Genomic DNA, 20,334 nt, shown 5'->3' on the forward strand with positions numbered 1-20,334 from the left:
GTCTTCATAGCAAAAACGGAACTTATTTTCTTTGTGTAGTTGACACACATTTGGTTGTTAGATCAGACTTTAAGTAAAACTTTCAGATAGTTTTCAATTTCAATATATAAAATGAGTTAATGAATTGTATGTGTATTAAGATTTAATTTACTGGATCATTATTATTTAAAGAAAAAAAAAATCAGCATTACGTTTATTTCATTTTAGTTTTTTCTTTTGATAATTTTTGTAGAAAACTTTTTTGAGGTACATTTTGAGTTTTTTTTTTTTTTTTTTTTACAAATCTACCTGACAATATTCTTTTTTTCCAGTCAGCTCTTAAATTGAAGCAGGTGGTGAATTTAATTATGAGACTAAATGTTGAGGAAACACAATGCGTAATTGCAAAGCTCGGTGGCAATAGAACTTTATTTTGAAAGACTGCCTCCTTTCTGGTTTTGTGGTTAGGCAGCTAAAAGGAAGAGGTGGGGTTTCACGTTAACTCAATTCAGCTGTCACTGCTGTGTGGACTAAAGGAGTCTAAAACTTGGGGGGTATTTTTTTCAATTGTTGTCAATTTTGGTTTAATCTATTCTTTTTTGCTTTTGGATAAACAACGGAATGACAAATGGGTAAGATCTGCATTGCTCTTATGTTAATTTGGGACTCCTGATGAGTTATGCAAAAAGATAAATGACAAATTCACATGAGATGATTACAAAGGTTTTAAGATTTGATCATTTACAAAATGTTTATTTTTTTATTTGTCAAGAAATACTTTGGGAAAACCAGAATAGCAGTTGTTCACAGGACTTTGCAGTGATTTAATATTCCACACAACATTTAATGTATTAATAAAAGTATGTGGAATTTTGAATAATCCATATTTGAAACTTTCAGAATTTTAAAGATTGTCAACATTAGCATGAAACATTTCCGACTAAATGTATAGGCCTAAAGGAAGCAGCAAAACCTTTGTTTTAGTGTCAAATTGGTTTGATATTTCAAGTACCTATTGTGTTGACATTATCCAATCTCTGTAGTTTAAGAAGACATAAAAGAAAGTTTTAGTCTTCCATGAAAGTTAGAAAATGACAATACAAGTGAAGAATATTTTTGCTCAGCTTAGTGAAGCAATGGACCAACAAATAGTGTCCTTTCACATTTGAAATGGGGAAGAGACATTCATAGTCTCCCACAGGACTCTGCATCACTGGTACAAGTATAAAAACAGAAGTTAGTACTGGTTAGAAACACAATCTACCTTTTATTTCACATCAAGTTTCTTCCAGTTAATCAGAGTTAATGTAAGGAAAATAAGCATTATTTATTTTCTTAAATGACATGAATGCATATTGACATGTACGTCAAGACTTATGGTAGTTTGGGTTAAGGAAGGGTGAGTAAGTGGAAATGTTTTAAGTGAGATCATTACTAGTAAACATACTTCTGAGAAAATATCCTCCTATGACAATTTAAAAAAAAAAAGTTCCCAGTGGTGTTTTAATTATGATTATGATGTTGTTAACCACAATCCCACAACCTAAATGTCTTTTAAAAGAAGCCATGTCTCATGTTCATCTGAAGCCACTGTTTCAAAAATCCAAGGGGACCTGGGAGGTATTCCAGGAAGCATGTTTAAACTACCCTGACTTTAACCCTGAACTCCGGCTGAAATCCGCCTGAACTTGCTTGCTCTGGGTATGTCAGTTCCAAAAGACCGGATATGAGCTGGCGTAATTACGCTCGACTTGGTAACCCTGGGTTAATGCACGAGCACAGCTAGTACACAAAGAGATTCTCAATGGATCGGCGATTTCCGGAGTCACCATGGAAACGCGTGGGGAAAAAAGAGAGTGCTATACTCCAGTGAGACGGAGTTGGAGATTTTAATGACGGCGTATGAAATTTATACGCCCATCAAAAAAGTAATACGGCTGGATCAGCAAAAGAAACAGTTTCTGCTTGTAGAAAAGGAACGGACAAAGTAAACGTTAGAGTTTCTGATCTTATTTTCATTGTGACACACACATATATATAACATATCCAACTTTAATTAATTCATTTGGTAACAAGTAATTGAGTTACATTTATTCAACCTAATTTCTTACATCTATCTAACTCAATATTTTATTTACAACTCAAGTTTACATATTTATCTAACTAAAATTAATATTACTCCAATTTAATTAAAGTTTTTCCATCTTAACTTATTGTAATTCTTGAACTCTCATATGTCTAAATTTGAGCCTGCAGATATACTCATTTTTACAATAATAAAATGAATTAAACAAAACGGATTGGTATCATGAAACCACATACCATATCTCTGAGTTTATCATCATGTCACTGAACAGTAGGGGTGCTATGTAAACTCTTCATCCTCTCCCTCCATCTCACTCATGGTGCAGAAAGAATTAAACATAGTAGGACAAATAACTAAGCAAAACAAAGTAAACAGCTAAATAACTGAACACATTTGGTCAAAAACCCGCACTTGAACTTCTTTAAAAATGAAAGTAAAATAAATGTTTGATAACTACGTGTTAGTTTTAAGCTGACTTAACTAAAAAGAATTGATTTAACTGAACTAAAGCAAATAATTAAGTTAGATCAAAGTAAAAAGGTTTATCTTTCCAACATCCAAACGCGGTCTTATCACCCTCTCACGGTGGAAAAAGTATTATCTGAGCTTCTTCATCCACTAAAACATCTTCAAATGGACACTGCATGCTGCTTCACCTCTCTGTAAACAAAGTAACCTTCAACTAAACCTGCTCCAGACCAGGTTATGTTCAGAGCATGAGTTTACAGGGGCCAGGGCCAGCTGTGAGCGTCAAAAATTTTACACCGTAAATGTCTCTGTCAAAGCGTGCTTTGCTCTGATTGTAACTCCTTTTGCGATCAACCAGATCAGCAGATAAAAGCTGCTGTGTGTGCTGGTAGACAGCACACACAGCACAAAACTGCTTTTCTCCACAACAGACTAAGCTGATTCACGTTGATCTTTAAAAAGTTACATTTGCACACCCTGTGATTCACAAACACACACGATGTGTTTCACACATGCACAATACGTTTTTCTCACAAATACAAACTAAAAAGACAATGCGAATTGCAGAATGTCATTTCCAAACCCCCTCTCATTTGTGAATCTCCCCACATTTATGAGAGAAATCCCTGCGGTTAATTTTGAATATCTGACGCAGCAGGTCAACTAATGTCATCATTGGCTAATGAATCTGTCAATCAAACTCCTCAGCAAAGCAGGCGTGTTTGCTTTCAGCTAATCGAATGGCCCTATGGCATTTCTACACCTTCACACTGGTAACAGAAAAAAGCCCTGCCCATCTTTGATTCTGTACCAGTTGGTTGTTAGCGTGTTAGCTTTAGCATGGCTCATAGGTGTATTGAATTATATCACTAGAGGAGACACACCCGCTTGGGAAGCCTGGCCTGGCGGAGCGCAACGCCATCTTGGTGAGGTCGTCGGCGCCCACATGACAATGCTTTACATAGCCTTTAGTGGTATCTAAACAGTGGCGGCTACTGGTCTGTCAGAGAGGAGAAGCTCATTTTCGGCCTACATCATAAAAATGTCTATTTATTTAAAAGTAAAAAATCAAGCAATTTCGCCAAGCAAAAATCAAAAAAATAGATTGCAGCAGTTTTTATTTCGACTGAACTTGAGAAATGCGATGGGACTGAGCGCGAATAGCTTCAGTGATTCCTTATAGAACAGAATCGCTGTCAGTCAAAAGGAGATGCAGTCTTTTGACAGACCCTCCAATCATCACGCAGAAGCTCGGAGTCCGGGCCAGCCCACTCCCCATTCACCCCCAGAGACGCTGAGCGTCCGTGGGCGGTACATAATCGCAGCGTTTATCCAATGACCATCTAGTTTCGAAGTGCGGAAAAAAACGTTCAAACCAGCCCCTTTGAAGTCAATGGACGCTGGGCTTCAATAGGGAAATGCACTGTGACGCTGCGGGAATGTATGAGAAGGAAATCGAGTCAGCCGACCTGCTATGCATAACTGATTCTGAACGAACTCGTCTTTGAGATGAACGTTTTCTAACGCATTTTTAGTCAATAAAATAGTATACAATAGTACATATTTGACCATTAATTTTGTGACATTATAAGGGAAGCCGAGCTTCCCTTGCAGTCTTAAAGAGATCGCCACTGTATCTAAAGTAGCTTTTATATAAATTATATATATTCATATTTCTATATATTTATACATATTGTAAATATATATGTAAATAATTTATATATATATATACTTCTTTTGTTGTTGTTAAAAAAGAGAAACAGGCAGCCTTAAAAGCTCAAACTTTAATGAAAAATGCATTGTTGCAGGACTTCTAACAAATAAATAAATGATTACAAATAATTAAAAATTATAATTTTTAAACATTTAGAAGTTTTAGCCCTCTTTGAAATGTAATTAATTATTTAGAAAAGCCCAACAATAAGTCAATAGTAAGTCACTAATAATAATAGATGATAACAATATATAAATAAGTCAATAATAAAAATAATAATAATGAATTAATAATAAACAATAATAATAAATCAATAGTAAGTCAATAATAATAATAAATAACAGTATATAAATAAGTCAATAATACTTATAATGCATGCTACATAGTGTGTTCACATGCATGCACTGCAGCAGTGACTTGATCTAACCAAGATGGCGGTGCAAGATTCCCATGACGAATCACGCAATGTCTCCTCTAGCAATACAACTCATTGGGTGTATTGCCTTTGGTCGTCAAAAATTACTGGCGTGCGCAACTTTCCAGTGGACTTGGAAGCTAGGCAACAGTAGTTGAATGCGATGAGTTTCACTCGGGACTGTTTGGTAATATGTTATCCTTAGTAGGTATAATGCTAGTGTCATTTTAACATTCAGACACCAGTTCTGTTCGGTCTGAATCATGAGAAGGTGGAGGAGAAAAATCCTCAACTTCCACAGAAATTTCTGTGGAGACACTGGCATCACTTTTCTCTGTACGACCTCTCCATATTGAAGACTCAGCATGACTACAATACCTCAAGCTAACCTTAATGTCAATCATAGATCCAGACTACACCTCTACCGCTCAGTCCCCCCCCCCTTTTCTTTTTTTCATTTTTCAAATCTGGGATGAGAGTGGAGTCAGCCTCCAACTGTCCTGTTGGGTTTCCCCTTAGGTACCTGAACAGGCAATAATGATTTTAATCATAATGTCGATGATTTAATGTTGTTACTCTTAACTAGTGGACTTAGCATCTCCTGAACTTTATAACTTTTCTACTTTTGTGTGCCGTGCCGTGTACCTTCAGTTTCATCATCAGTGTGAAAGTTTAGAGAAAGTCTGAACACAGGGTCTGCATTTGTGAAACACAATGTGTGCATTTGCAAATTTTTATTGCACGTTTGCATAAAATTACAGTTATGAATCGGAGTGCGTGCATTTGGGACACAGACTGTGGGCATTTCTGAATTATGAGACTGTTCTGGCCTCATAGTTGGTGCTGAGCTGAGTAGCCTCGCCCTTGATCCCCGATTCGCATGGCAGAGGACGCCAGTTTAAATGTTAAGTCAGTAAGAGTGTTTGGCATGACCCAGGTATACGCAGCGCTGCGCAGATTGAAAAAAAATATTGCGAGGTGGGTGCAAGGCGCCTATCCAGGCAAGGACAGTTGGAAATTTGGAACTGCGCTGGCTGTGAGCCACTTAAAGACTACAAAATAATGCATTGTGGGAAACGGTGTCATGTCAGTACTTTTAGTTAAAGCTATGACAAGAGGAAAGTTTTATTTTTGGAAAAACACACTAATAATAACTCATTATAACAGTTTGACGGGTGTTTTTGATCCTTTTATTTGTAATGGCCTTCCACTCTTGTGTTCTTATTTGCCATTCGTCCAAAGTCCCCCCCCTCCCCCCCATATAAAATATTCTAGCTGCACCATTTTTATTCACTTTTGGTTAATAAAAATGGTGAAATAACATCAGATTAAGGCAAGAAAATCTTTATTGCTCTTTAGCTTTATGGAGATGCAGAGACAAAGTGTAAAAAAAAAAAACGTTCTAACAGATCTGAATGTAGGAATACATGATTTTTATAATTAACATAATCTGCAAATACTTTAGATAACTGATCTGCATTTGCCATGTTGATTTCTAAAATAGTTATTTTTTACATAATACTTTAAGTAGATTATCTTTGTCATGTGCTTTATTAATACCTAAGGATTCTTAATTCTGTCTGATAAAAGTTAGGAACAGGATAATGAAAAATTATGTGAAAAAACTGTTACAAGGGTGGGATTATATAAATTTGCTTCCTACCACTCCTTTTCAAGCAATATTTCTTTTTATCTCAAGTTTGATACGTCATTGTATGAATGTATAACTGATGATTGTAATGTCTTTTGTGTACTATTCTTATTTGATTGCTTGAAATGAACAATTTCAAATCAAAATCACATTTTGATTTCTGCATTTTACCCATAACCTGAAAAAGTCATAAGCTGCTTTCGCAGTGGTTATCTGGAACTATTTAGCCGTATTAAACCCCAATGCAACCCTTTAAACTGTGTCCCAAGAAAGGGGCAAAACACTGTCCCATTTTTAAAGTTAATGGAAAAACTCCACGGTGGATTCAAACCCATTCAAACAATAGTCTCATGGCTGTTAATTCCATCTGTACAGTTTCCTCAGATTTTACAGCAGATGAGAGGATGGAGATCGAGAGCATCAAAATGTATAAGAAGGACCTTCTGGATGACATCCAGGTAATGTCTGTACATTTCAGTTAGACTCCACAATAGGCTTTAGTTACATTTAATAATGAAAATAATAATACACCTAATTTTTGTTTCACTTTGTCCAGAAGCTAAAGTCAGAGATAGATAGTGTCATGGCACAAATCCTCAGCTTTGAGTCTGCAGAAGAAAAGTGAGTTTCTCCTTGAAGACATCGCCGCTGTCTGAACAATTACATTTCATTGTCCTTTGTTACCGATTATAAAAATCCCTAACACAAACAGATCTCCACACAAGAAAAAGATACAATCAATCAAAGTTTCTTTTTTTTAAGTTTTACAATTTCAGTTAATTTTTCTACAATTGTGATTTGCAGCAAAGATATGGAGAGGACGAAACAATTCTCAAATGGAAAGAAAAAATTCAACATGGATCCTAAGAAGGTGAGTGGAGAGACATAAAGCTCCATAGAATAAATGTGTTTCAAAATAAGGAAAAAAAAAGGTATTTTTCATTCTTAAAGGTTTTACAGTGCTTAAAGACCCACTCTAATGAAAATCCTGTTCTTAGTGTTTTTAACCGTCTCTTGTGACTTTTTTTCTCATTATGGAGGACATATAAAAAGAAAATCAAGCTCAAAATTGCATTTCTGAGTATTATTCTATTCGTGTGAAACAAGAGCAGATAAAAAAATACAGTTTAAAAAAGAGCGTATTTGTTACATAGAGAACACACTGAACGGGCCACAAGCTTCCTGCTTCATTCTGATGAATCCACTTGCAGACGACTAGCTCCATGCACTTCTTTGTTTTCCTAGCATCTGGCTCAAAACTGCCCAGTTGGATTGCTACAATTTTGCTTGCTATTTTTGTTCCCCTGGTAATGTTAGGTTGAGGGTATGAGTGGCTGCAAGCTAGAGAGAGAGACTGCGTAAACAGAGAGCAACAATTGGGGGAAGAGGGGCAAACCAACAATCCTGCCCACAACTATGAGGTGAATTTCTAATGAGCTGCTGCCGCTGTGCAGAAACTGTCTAATAAAAACAACACAATTTTTGACCAAAAATGGCATAATCATAATTAAAAGACCACTTTTACAGTTGATTAAAAGAGGATCAGAGCTCTGAATAGCGTATTCGTGTCACTCCAATGTGTCACTTCCGTTCAAAGTGGGGAGGCTGTCAGTCTGTGAACTGACTCTTAAGAAGGGACAGTGAAGTTTCAGTGGTTTGTCTTGTTGGTTCTAATATCTTGAAAGAGGAAATGTATGCAGATGAGGTGACAGAAAATGGATAAGCTGGTGAACCTGTGGGAAACTTACAAGAATATATATAGACTATTAAACATTTTGGGTGGCTTAATTTATAGGTACTTCTTTTGTAGCTGAAAGAGGAAGAGAAATTAGTTTCAAGGAATTGGGATTTTGAGAGGTTGCAAGCTGCATGCTATTACCAGTTGGATATGAGGTCATTGTGAAAGCAACAGCTTGCAGCCAGAGGAAAGCATTCTTTTAACAGAGTCACCAGTCCCTGTTCAGATGCATATGCAGTAACCTGAAATAAACATTGTGTGAACCTTTTGTGCAGGGCATCAGTTACTTAGTGGAGAACAAGCTGCTGGATGGAAGTCCTCAATCCATTGCTGAGTTTCTCTACAAAGGCGAGGGACTTAACAAGACTGCCATTGGAGAATTCCTTGGAGAAAGGTGAGACATAATAGACAGTTTACCTGCAGATATGAAAGTGCGGGGACAGAGGTCAGAGGAGTGAAAGGTCTGAAAGACTCACTTTGATAAAAACAGTGTTTTTGGTGTTTTTAACATGCTTGTATGGCGTTTTTTTGATGATGGAAGATAGAGAAAGTTAGTTAAAATTGCATTTCTTAATATTTTTTTTTTCAAATTTCTGTGAATCAGAAGCAGTTGAATAATGCCATTTGAAAAAGAGCTCATTTCTTCCATAGAAATTGTGCTCCATACTCTGAGCTCTCATCAACTGGGAGGGGAAGGGGGATGGGGTTGTTCTAATGAACTCCTGCCGCTCTGCAGGAACTATGTCCTAGAAAGGCAAAGGTTTTTGATTTTGCCAAAAAAAACCATAATCATACAGTAATTAAAAGACCACTGGAACCCTTTTATAATGGATCAAAAGAAGACAAGTATATGAAAAAGTAGACAGTCAAGAAACAAAACATGTGATTAAATTATTGTTATCCACATACTAAATGGCTACACATGAGGAAGACCGGCTCTCAGAGCTGCTTTTTTCTTGGGAGGGTGAAACTTTGTCCTTTTTTTTTTCTCCCATCACACAGGGAGGAACTCCATCTCCAGACCCTGAAGATGTTTGTGGAATTGCACAAGTTCTCGGATCTAAACCTGGTCCAGGCGCTCAGGTCATCACCCTTTACTCTTCAGTTGATGAAAAATACCTATCATTTTTTTAGAAATAAAAGACAAGGAAAATGAGTTTTTAGATGTGTGTGGATATTATAAAAACCTAAAATTGACCTTTTTGTTTATGAGGAACTGACAAAGAGCAATTGTATACCTGGCATGTGACACATGTTCAAGAAAGAGTTAAACACATTTTTGGCTTAGTGCAAAATGTAAAAGTCGTGTAAGTCTTGCAAATTTTGCTGCAGACTTTTTCTTTCGCAGCTTTTTTCTGATATATGAAAGACTTGGTATCAAATTATTGATTTCTCCTTCATCAATTTTCAAATGGTTAGCACTGCCGTGAATTCAAATGGACGCCATCAAAACAGCACCACCAAATCCAAGTCCCCCGTTTAATGGCGTCCATTTTAATTCACAGACAAACCGCAATTATACATTTTTCTTCGAGATCATGTTTGCAATGGTTAGCACTTCCATGTTTTGAAAAAGACGCTACCCACATGTCACTATCAAATCAAGTCCCTGATGCCCCCACTCACAAAACCAATTTCCTAAAATAAAAAAAGTAAAATTATTTTAAGAAAGCACCTCACAACTTTTTTTTGGTTTCATTTAAACACATTTAACAAATTTAATGACAATTGAACAGACATTTTATGTCTTTGCAAAAAAAGAGGGAAAAAAAGGATTTGATTTAATATTAAAAGCAATATATCAGCTTCTGAACCATCAGTTGTTGTTGCTGGGATGTTAATTTTGCTTTATATTATTTTTTTTCCTTTTGGATGTCTCATGTATTTATTCTTTTAGTATATTATAGAGTGCAAGGGGGAAAAAAGTTTCAGACGATGTTTCTTTTACATTTCTAAATAGCATTTTACATTTTAAAAATGCAATGTGAAAGCGTGGCCCATGCTTTGATTTACAGGCTGTGGCAAATACTCAAGATCCTTAGGCCTGATTCCAATTCACTTTGGAACCAATAAACTGTTTATGGAATTTATTTTGAAAACTGTTTATTATTATAATAATAATAATAATACATTTTATTTATAAGGCGCATTTCTGGGCACTCAAGGTCGCCGCACAGCATGTATACAGTATAAACTTCACTTCACTATTCTATTAAAAAGATTTTGAACACTTTAAAATAATACACCAAAAATGTTATTTAATGGTGTGCATTTCTTGTCATTGACACATTATTGGAGAAATTGAGACAAAGCAAGTCTGGGATCAGGAATTATTTTTTACCAACTTGCATGTGACATTCTATTTGACTGAAGCAGTGAGTTTCATAAATGTCATGGTTTTATAGATATGATGACAGAAAAATGAAAGCCTCTCCCACTGAGAAATTTAATTTAAAAATCTCTAAGATCTTAGTTACCTTTTTTTGCTCTTGATAAATACAAATACAAAGTTACAGAAGCAATATGCCGGGCTTAGATTTTAATTGACACTGTCACTTCTTCCCTCCTGGTTTCATGATTGAAAATAACTTTCAATAACATTGAAAAAGTTTGTTTTTATGATTTGAACTTTTCTTATGATAGAAACTGCAGTGTAAAAAGACGATCAATTCTTTTGATTCTTAACCAAAAACATCTTTTGCAGTTTCACAAACTGTCACTGTGAGGGAACTACATCATCTTATAACTGCTGGTTATTTCCACAGTTATATTACCAGTCATATCTTAGATTTTTATCAGAAAGTCTATAACACAAACTGACTTTGCCATCAGACACAAAAATTTTTGGAGGAAAAGACCAAAATGCCAAATTTAACGACTTGTAATGGTTGTAGTTTAAATCAATCAAAGCTTATTCATAGAGTTTATAACCATGGTTGTCAAAAGATGCTTCAAAAGGAAAGAAAAAGAGATCAAACTAAGCTTTTATAGTTACAATTCCTTAACCCTAAAGGGTTTATTTTGTAATCCCCATGCTGGGTAAGCAAAGGATGACAATGGCGAAGAAACTATAAATGGAAGTCGTGAGAAAAAAGATTCTAATAGAATCACAGTTAATAAAAGAGACCATTAAATGATACCAGATGGAGTCCAAGAGGACACGAAAAGTGCTGGAACATCTGTCGTAGGAGGTATTAGATTGTTAACTGCAACCATAAGAAAAGATAAATTAAAGCAGATGGACAAAGACAAGATCCTTAGAAAAGTCAGTTATTGCCTTAGTCACAACTGCTCATGCACATTTGTTCCAGAGGCATGCTAGGGCGACAGGTTGTAATGAACATTTAAACAACACATATGGCTAAAGTAGGCCCTAATGCTATGTTCACACCGGCCTCTGCAACGTGCATTCAAGCGCTTTCAAGAACACAGGGCACATGTGCAGTGTGAACGTAGTATACTTACAAATGTATCCTTAGAAATACATCAAGATGTACTTGCCACACAAATGACAACCATATATGTTCCATTTTCATGACGTCCCTTGAGGTGGCCGCAAAAGCCTCAAGGGAACTAATGCAACCACTCCTGCTACAACCTTCAACGGCCCCAGTCAAACCAAAAACCCACAGCACCCATTCAGGTCAACCACCTAAGTCATTAGGGACAGAAAAAATAAATGAATTATGTTACAGACGTAAGTCATAAGGAAGCAGAAGGGGTCAGAAAAAAGACAACTATACATTATGAAAGTACAGAAGAACATGCTAAAGATGTACAAAAGAAAAACTAAATGGGTGAGTTTGTCAAAAACTTGTCAAAACTGTTTTGTCCCATGTCCTCTTTCATATGACAGGCAGTTCCTGTGGAGTTTTCGTTTGCCAGGTGAAGCTCAGAAGATTGACCGAATGATGGAGGCCTTTGCCACACGCTACTGCGAATGCAACACTGACGTCTTTCAGTCAACCGGTTAGCTTTACTAAATCTATTTCCTCGCTTGACTGCAAGAACAAAAATGTCTACATGCCTAAGCAAGACTGGTTATTTTTGAATGATGACATAACTTCAGAGTTGTTTCTCCTTTTTGCTGCTACTTTTATTTTTTGTTTTATTTTTATTATTGCTTGATTGACAAAATGCTGTGATAAGTAAATAATTAATGAAGCTACTTGATCATCACTTGTGTTTATTTTTCTACTATAAAAAATACTCTTTGACCCTAGATACCTGCTACATCTTGTCATTTGCAATCATCATGTTGAACACCAGCCTCCACAACCCCAACGTGAAGGACAAAACACCTCTGGAGCGCTTCATATCCATGAATAGAGGCATCAACAATGGAGACAATCTTCCTGATGATTTGCTTTCAGTAAGAGCCTCCAGGAGGTTACCCTTTTTCAACCAAAGCTACCGGTAGTTTGTACCTAACAGCCTGTCCCAATGGTTCTTTGGTAAAAGCGGGTCCCACCCTGGACAATGGGAGTCTATTTTATTTGGGATGCTCCGTGTTTTTTTAAGGTTGGAAAAGTAATTGGACTGATAGCAGCAGGTTGTACACCTTTATGAGCCTATAAAGGCTCATAAAATGTGGGATTGAAACTAAGAATGGGATCTAAAACCTGCTCAGGAATTAACTTTGTGCAGGACTGTAGCACAATCTAGGGACTCTAAAAGTCATGATGTTTATTCAAATTACAAAAAGGAACCAAAATTAAATGATAACATTACTGATCTGAACGTTTCTGGAGATTGATGTTCTTAAGAACAAGAACCCAAACATTTCTATGGACTTGCACTGCCAAAAGTCTAGTGATCCAATTATTCAGTACAGTGTTTTTCTTGTTTATTGTGGAAGTTACATTCTAAAAATAACCTGTAATAGGTGAAATATGCAAAATAAGATGAGAGATGTTTTAACCCATCAGAATTCAGACCGAATTTTTATTAATATGAAAATTATGTGGGATATACAACAGACCAAGTGGACCACAAAACATTTCTGATGTTTTTCTGTTAGTGATGTCATTGTGGGTTCTTATGGGTCAAGGCTGTAAAACCCCTCACAACTTACTTCGTGCATCTTTCTCAGACAGATGTTAACATTTTCACGTTTTTCTCTCATGTTTAAACTCTCAAAGTTCAAACCTTCCTACAAAAATAAGTCCAGTTTCATAGAATGAAACCAAAAATCAAATAATTTTGTAAAGGAGACATGGCATGGAGGAGATTGATTGCCAGCCAATCAGGACGCAGAACACAATGCGTTGTATAAACAAAACAATACATGCACAATCTTGTGATGACGATATAACTTGCAGTACATGAACAAATAGCAAAACCTTTTTTGTCATTTCATTGCAACAGTTTAATTTAGATAAGAGTCAACATAAATTAAATTATACTCCAAATAACGCTAGTCGACATAGGAGGAGATCATCTAACATAAAATAGCTCCATCCGATTAGTCAACAACGTGAGCGGGTCCATCTGATTGGTCAAATGCATCAATGGATTTATTAAACACTTCAAGCTGCCACGGGATTGTTTTAGGTAACCATTTATTGCAATTTTAGCCGTCTTTTGTGATGTGCGTATTGCACAGCTTGAAATTGCGACAACGATAAATTTGCGATTTATTGTGCAGGCCTACTGTTCTATATCACCTAAAATACAGTATTTATCTTTTCTGATTGTATCAGTCCAGAGTTGATTTGGACATGCACTACTATAATCGTTAGAGTAATAGTAATTGTTTGATGCTCTTTCCCGCAGAAACTTTATGCGAGCATACGTGACGAACCATTCAAAATACCAGAAGACGATGGGAATGATCTAACTCACACCTTTTTCAACCCTGACAGAGAAGGCTGGCTTCTCAAGCTTGGTAAAATTCTTAATTTTTTCTTAACTTTATTTTTATTAGTTTTTGTTACATGAAAACAAACTACAAACCACAATCAAAACAGTGGTCATCCTAGGTGCTTCTTGTATCTATTTGTTGTAAATTGTCCATTTCTTCCACTTTTGGTGTAATTGTGCCTCTTTCAGTCTAAGTCTGTATGTTATTGTTTCCGTTGAATAAATGTTTTTAATTGTTGATGTCCACTGCTCCTTTGATGGGATCAACGTAGTGCCCCAGTACCTGGTTAATGTTTTTTTGTCTGCTAGTGACATAACTTTGAATAAGTATTTGTCACTTTGGTGAATTGAGTTTCCTGAGAAAATGTAAAAATAAAACGGTTCTGGTTCCAAAGGAATTGTATATCCCAGCACTTTGTATGTAATATTACACACCATCTTCCAAAACCCTGTTACATTCAAACAATTCCAGAATACATGAGAATGATCTACATTTACTTCTCCACATTCACGCCAACAGCTCTGATTTGTTTTTAACTGTTTGTTCTTCAGCTTCGGTGTTATGAAAAATCTTATAAGGTTATTCCAGGCGAACTCTTTCCATGTTCGAGATCCAGTGGTGGTATGGTGGTGTCTCCACATGTCTAACCAATCCTGCTCAGTTATCTTTATGTTTAATTATTTTTCCCCGTTATCTTTTACATTTAACGTTGTGTTTTTGTCATTCTCTGTTAAAGATTTATATAGTGAACTAATAATTTAGTATTGCTGTCCTTATGTACCTTTATTATTGTTTGAATGATCCCACTCTCACCTCCAGAAGAGCCACTGTGTATTGCAGTCTTACAGTAGTTTCTTATTTGTAAATAACAAAAAAAATTCAGTTTTTCAAGGTGAAATTGCTTTGCCAAGCTCTCAAAACTCTCCAGCAGTCTGTCCTTCTTTCTAACAAGCACCATGCTGTAATTCCGTTTGTTGTCCAATATTTATAAGTTGGATCATATACTGGTTTAAATTGCCTATCATATGCTACCCATTTTAATATTTTTGCACTATTTACGATTTTGTATTTTTGCAGTAGTTTTAAGCATATAGTTAGTATATGATTTGTTATAGGATCTAGATGCATAGGATCTAGATGAATTTTCTTTGTTTCATATATCTCCAATAATGTTTTGAATTTTTTGTAAGGTTTCACATTCTATATTTTTCCATTTTCCAGTATACTGGGGATTACACCAACAGTACAAGTATCATAGTTGTGAAGAGATGTAGTATTCTCTCAGCTTTGGTAGAGTCATACCTCCTTTATTCTTTGGAAGCTGGAGGTGCCATGTTTTATTTTTGATCTTTTGTTGTCCCATATGAATCTAGTTATTAACGCTCGCCTGCTTTGGGTTTCATTGGGGGGGGGGGGGGGGGGGAGGGGGTCGGTGTGTACGTTGTATCTGGAGATCAAAGTCTGCAGGTATGAGAAGCAACTCGTTCAGATGAGTTTCAACCGAACCCCCTTCAACTTCTTCTGGTGACCCAAAGATTCTGATATTATTTCTCTGAGCCCTCGCTTCAGATTCTGTGATTCAGTCTTGCATACGTTAGATCTGCTTCTTCAATGTTGTTAGCTCACCATTAGTCTCCGTGTTGCATTCCTCCAAGTTTGGGATGCGTGACTGGGCCTCCGCCAGGTCTGCTACATGATTTTCATGCGTATTGTGATGTTCTTTGAATTGTAGGTCCATATCTGAGGGAAGATATTTCCCTTTTAGAATTTGTCCTTTACTCCTCGCAGTTGCATATCCAGGTCGAAGATCTGACAGCTAATTTTTGCTAAACCGTCTAGCATTAGCTTTGTGTCGCTGTAGCTGCGCTGGGTTTCGTAGTCCATGTTAGCTTTGTTAGCTTTACTAGCCGCTTCCTCCATCTAGTGGTCGCTGTTTCCGGTTCGGTCAGTTCCTACTTTTCTTTTTTTGCTCTTCGGCTTTTCCGCTGTGTGTTTCCTCCACTCAAATCCTCTCTTGTATTTGTTTTTTTCCCCAAGATGTATTTGTGGACTTTTTTTGATAAGCCGATTGTGGTAGCTCCAGACTTAACGTGTCTCCTCTATGCCATCCCACCGGAAGTCCTTGGTAAAATTCTTACTATTAAGGTTTGCTCACAAGAAATCACTGCTCTGTAATGAATTTCAAATTAATGTGCTTGCAAAAATAAACAGAAATGAAAGGTTGCTTAAATGTGTGTTTCGTTGAAATAAGCAGAGCAGTTGCTTTTGTTGGGAAATGGTCAGTCTTAGGAAATAAACCAAACCACAATTTACTTCTGTGTGTATTAGGAGGTCGGGTCAAGACATGGAAGAGGCGATGGTTCATTCTGACTGACAACTGCCTGTATTACTTTGAGTTTACCACAGTAAGGCTTTCTATCATACACACTCTGTTACTGTATGAGCTTTAAATGACAGTACTAGTGTTTCTCTAAAGCACTCTATTTTTTTTAAAAAAACTTACAGTTTATCACTTGAGTGAAATTCGAAAGAATTGGAAAAGAGTTTTCTGAACTTTATCCATTCATAAACTATTTATTTTCTTTTTCAATACTGAATGTAAACCTAGAAAGATGTAACACAGACGACATTTTTATCATGTAGAAACAAAAAGAGGCCTAAAGCAGCTTCTCTTTCTTTTTTATTTATCTCGTCACAGGACAAAGAGCCCAGAGGCATCATCCCACTGGAAAATCTTTGTGTGCGAGAAGTGCCATACACTCGCAAACCAGTAAGTCTCAGTCAGCAGATTATTGTGAATGCTTAGTTGCTACTAGGGTTGTGCCGATTGTGATGGGTGACTGACCTCACGATCAGACAGACACCATCACACACACCATCACCAAACACAAATCCACGTGATTGTTTGAACGGTTTCTAAGGACTGAGCTACATGTCTACTTTGAAAAGCTAAAACACTGCCCCAAACAGCCCCTGTTAGACCCAGTTCTCCTGAGTCCTGAGTTCGGAAGCTCGTTCACCTAGAGCTGCGGGACGGATTGCAGTCCTAAATCTCCCACACATACCGCACACGTAACAAAGCCCCCCCCCCTCCTCAAAGACAAAGCTGTAAGTCCGCGCTCCACCGGTCCAAGTAATTGAGTGCAGGAGCAGACAACTTCTTTTCTATTGTTTTTTTTTTTTCTTGTTGAAAGAAAATCACCGCGGATGAGTCATTAGTTGGGAAATAAAATAAATAAAGTAATAAATTAAAATATGGAATAATAATTATATAATAACGCAACATTAACCCCCCCCCCCCCCCCCCCCCCGACGTTATCATCGTCATATCATCGATGGTTTACTGCAAACATCGTCAACTGGTAATTTAAGTGACTTCGCCCAACCCTAGTTGCTACAAAATAAATGCAAAGTTGTCTGTCACCAGATGATGATTTTTTTCTTTGTTCTGTTGTTTGTCTGACAACTTCTAGTATTGTCTGGAGCTCTACAACCCCAACAGTCGAGGGCAGAAGATCAAAGCTTGTAAAACAGAGACGGATGGCAGAGTGGTGGAAGGAAAACATCAGTCATACACCATCTGTGCCTCCAGTGCTGAAGAAAGAGACTCTTGGATTGAGGCTATCAGGTGAGCCAACTTTTTTATTTAAATAGATTTACGTATATTGGACATATTTAATCAGAAAATGTTGTCTTCAACAATAAAACATTTATTTGGCTTTTTTATAAATAGTAGTTTAGGATGTAAAGGCATTATCCGTAATGAGCAAAACTGAGTTGGTTGTGATTTATTTTTTATTTTTTCAGTCAACAATCAGCATCCAAAAATCCATCAAAGTCCTCATCTTCTGTATCTGGAATGATCAGCCGGCCTAAATTTCTGTCAAACACGGCAGGTTCTCTTTCGTCATTGTCAGAGTCTGTCTTGTTGCCGTGCGGCTCCTCATGAATGATGCCGGCTTTTCGGCACCTCGAAAGCAGTGTAAGCAGACGGATTAGCCCAAGCATCTACAACCCATTCACAAATTGTGGCGTAACTCGCGCTGCCTGTGACAACAATAAAAGCAGTGCGCCGTTGTGCAGATCGATACTGTGCTGCTCCCGTTCTTCTCAACATTGTGACTCACCGGGATGTCCAAAGTCAGCGGCGCCTCGTCCATGTTGGTGTTGTGGCTGGGCTGGAGGTGTTTATAGGCAATCATTTTACTGCAGTAGGAGCAGAAGATGAACAGCTTTTCATTGTAATCTGCTGGAAGTCGCTGCAGCACCATATTCCTCGCCAGGATGGAAAGATGTTGAAAGCTTCCTCTATAAGCATTAATGCCCTAAGTCGAATGGTGACTGCAGAGAAGCTTCTCCAAGCTGTTAGCTGATTGTTGATCATTTAATCCATCGCTCGAGTTGCCTTTTTTCTGCGGAAACTCAGCTGCGTCTTCTTGACTTGTCAGAGTTCGTTTTCCAGTTTCCTCCACTTGTGAACCATGGATTCATACATCTGGAATTCTCTCGCAGCTGCTTCCATAATCCTCCATGTTGCTGATAGTTTGCAGTTTGAACAGCGCCTAAGCGATTTTGTAAACAATATTGCTCTGTTGTTTATGCCCACGATTCCCTCCCCCGTTCTCATGCCGTCTTCCTCTACTTCCAAGAACACTCATAGGGCGCTCACTACATTTTGGAGGAAATTTGAGACTTTTAAGTGCGCATTATGGTCGTGAAAATATGGTACGTTTAGTCCTTTCAAGAATGTGGTTGAAATGCTCAGAGTAAATGTAGCATGACCCTTTGTTTGAACAAATTTGACAGATTGTGTAATTGATTCAAGCAAACAGTCTCAACATTTTATTCACAACATTAAGTTGCAGCTTTGTTTTTGTTTTTTTACATTTTAGTAGCTTTGTAGTAACTTTTCTTAGTAGCATGTGCACACACATTTTTATACCTAATGAGTCGTCTTTATTTCAACAGAGCAAGCATCACCAAGGATCCCTTCTATGACTTGGTCTCAGTCAGGAAGAAGAAAGTTATAAAACAGTCTCCACAGGACTGAACAGGGAAGCAATCCACCCCATATGTTTCTATGTTACTGCAGCAATGTGGGACTGTTAGCATCTATACCACTTTGACCTGTTTGGAAAAACTTTGCATTTTGGAGTCGGCGCATTTGACCTAACAGGAACATACTGAATGTGCATGTTGACGCTAAAAACGGAAAGATGGGGGAGGGGGTTTGGTTCTCCTTCAGATTTTCCCTTCTCTGAGAAAAAAACTGTGTCAAAGGTACAAGACTCAGTGACTTGGTATTAGTGAGACAGGAGTTTTTAGGGTATCCACGATTAGTCTATTTCATTTTTCTTTGAGGAATGAAATTTCACATGCATTTTTATGAATGGCTGTACATTTACAACACTTTCTTATTTCTTTAACTGTAAGAAGTTGTTTGAGTGACTAACAATGCTGAAGGACAAATAGGGTCTGTGGTGTCACAGCAGTTCCATAAAGTAAAAAAAAAAAAAAAAGACTGTGTCTTGGCGCGTCACAATCTTCGACGCTCAGAAAAACAACCAACTTTTTGTTGTGCCCTGCTGAAATTTGTGGCAAATGTACATACTGAACTTGCCTGTTTGAAAGTGTTGTAAAGTTTACATAAGTATTTACATTAATGTAAATATACCTGTTTGCAATTCTTGTTTTTCTAATGTAGTCTACTTAGAAAGCCTAGTGCAATAAGTGTGTCCTCTCTCATCTGTTCATTTAAATATGTTACAGGAATGACTACAATGATATATGGGTGTAATAATTAATCAATTTCATTGATGAATCGATTTATACTCCCACAATCCAATCAGATCCATCTAAACAAACCAACATTACAGTTCAACTTGTGGAAACAATTTGAATTTTGCAAAGACATATGACCATACAGTGTGGTATAATGTACTAATAATGTTCTGTTTGTATTATTTTGATGTGGAAAAACAAGTCGAACTTTAGGAAATTAAAATATGACTGCATTTGGCATTATATCTTGTTTACTCATTTGCACACATATTTAATTTATACTTTATTATCTTGCAAATAATACAAGGACTCTGGAAAACTTTACCTGCACTGTTCAGTAGCCAGGCATTAATCTCTGAGTCACACTGGTTGAAATTTTGGCTAAATACATACTGGATCAATCTTAGGTCAGTGAATCGGACTGAATCGGATCGTTCAAAATAAAACAATATTGACTATGATTTGTATTGTCAGCCACAAATGATGTTATGAATCGATTTGTTGTTACAAACCTACTTTGTTACTATGTAATCATTTTACAAAAAATGAATATCTGTTTGTATAAGGAGAAGTAAATGTTTTTTTAAGACTCTGGCATCAACTTTGTGGCAGCTGTGCTTTCAGTCAAATGCACTCAGA

At 36.9% G+C, this 20,334-nt stretch overlaps 1 protein-coding gene across 1 annotated transcript; it reads left to right on the forward strand.

The window, feature by feature from the left end:
• Nucleotides 1-298: 298 nt before the first annotated feature.
• Nucleotides 299-20,284, forward strand: LOC101163792 (cytohesin-4). Its single transcript, XM_023959005.1, has 13 exons — nt 299-611; nt 6,689-6,771; nt 6,870-6,934; nt 7,118-7,184; nt 8,327-8,445; nt 9,054-9,134; nt 11,908-12,020; nt 12,275-12,423; nt 13,827-13,938; nt 16,243-16,319; nt 16,613-16,684; nt 17,388-17,542; nt 18,883-20,284. Exons 1-13 carry the CDS (start codon nt 608-610, stop codon nt 18,962-18,964), a joined length of 1,179 nt encoding a protein of 392 aa, XP_023814773.1. The 5' UTR covers nt 299-607; the 3' UTR covers nt 18,965-20,284.
• The last annotated feature ends 50 nt before the right edge of the window (nt 20,285-20,334 follow it).

The sequence above is a fragment of the Oryzias latipes genome, chromosome 1 (genome assembly GCF_002234675.1).
Source record: "Oryzias latipes chromosome 1, ASM223467v1".
Lineage (NCBI taxonomy): Eukaryota > Metazoa > Chordata > Actinopteri > Beloniformes > Adrianichthyidae > Oryzias > Oryzias latipes.

Excerpts from the sequence above, each read along its gene's own strand:
- LOC101163792 (XM_023959005.1), top strand. Across the intron at positions 12,424-13,826 it reads TTCCTGATGATTTGCTTTCA|AAACTTTATGCGAGCATACG; the intron begins GTAAGAGCCTCC and ends TCTTTCCCGCAG. Across the intron at positions 17,543-18,882 it reads TCTTGGATTGAGGCTATCAG|AGCAAGCATCACCAAGGATC; the intron begins GTGAGCCAACTT and ends TTATTTCAACAG.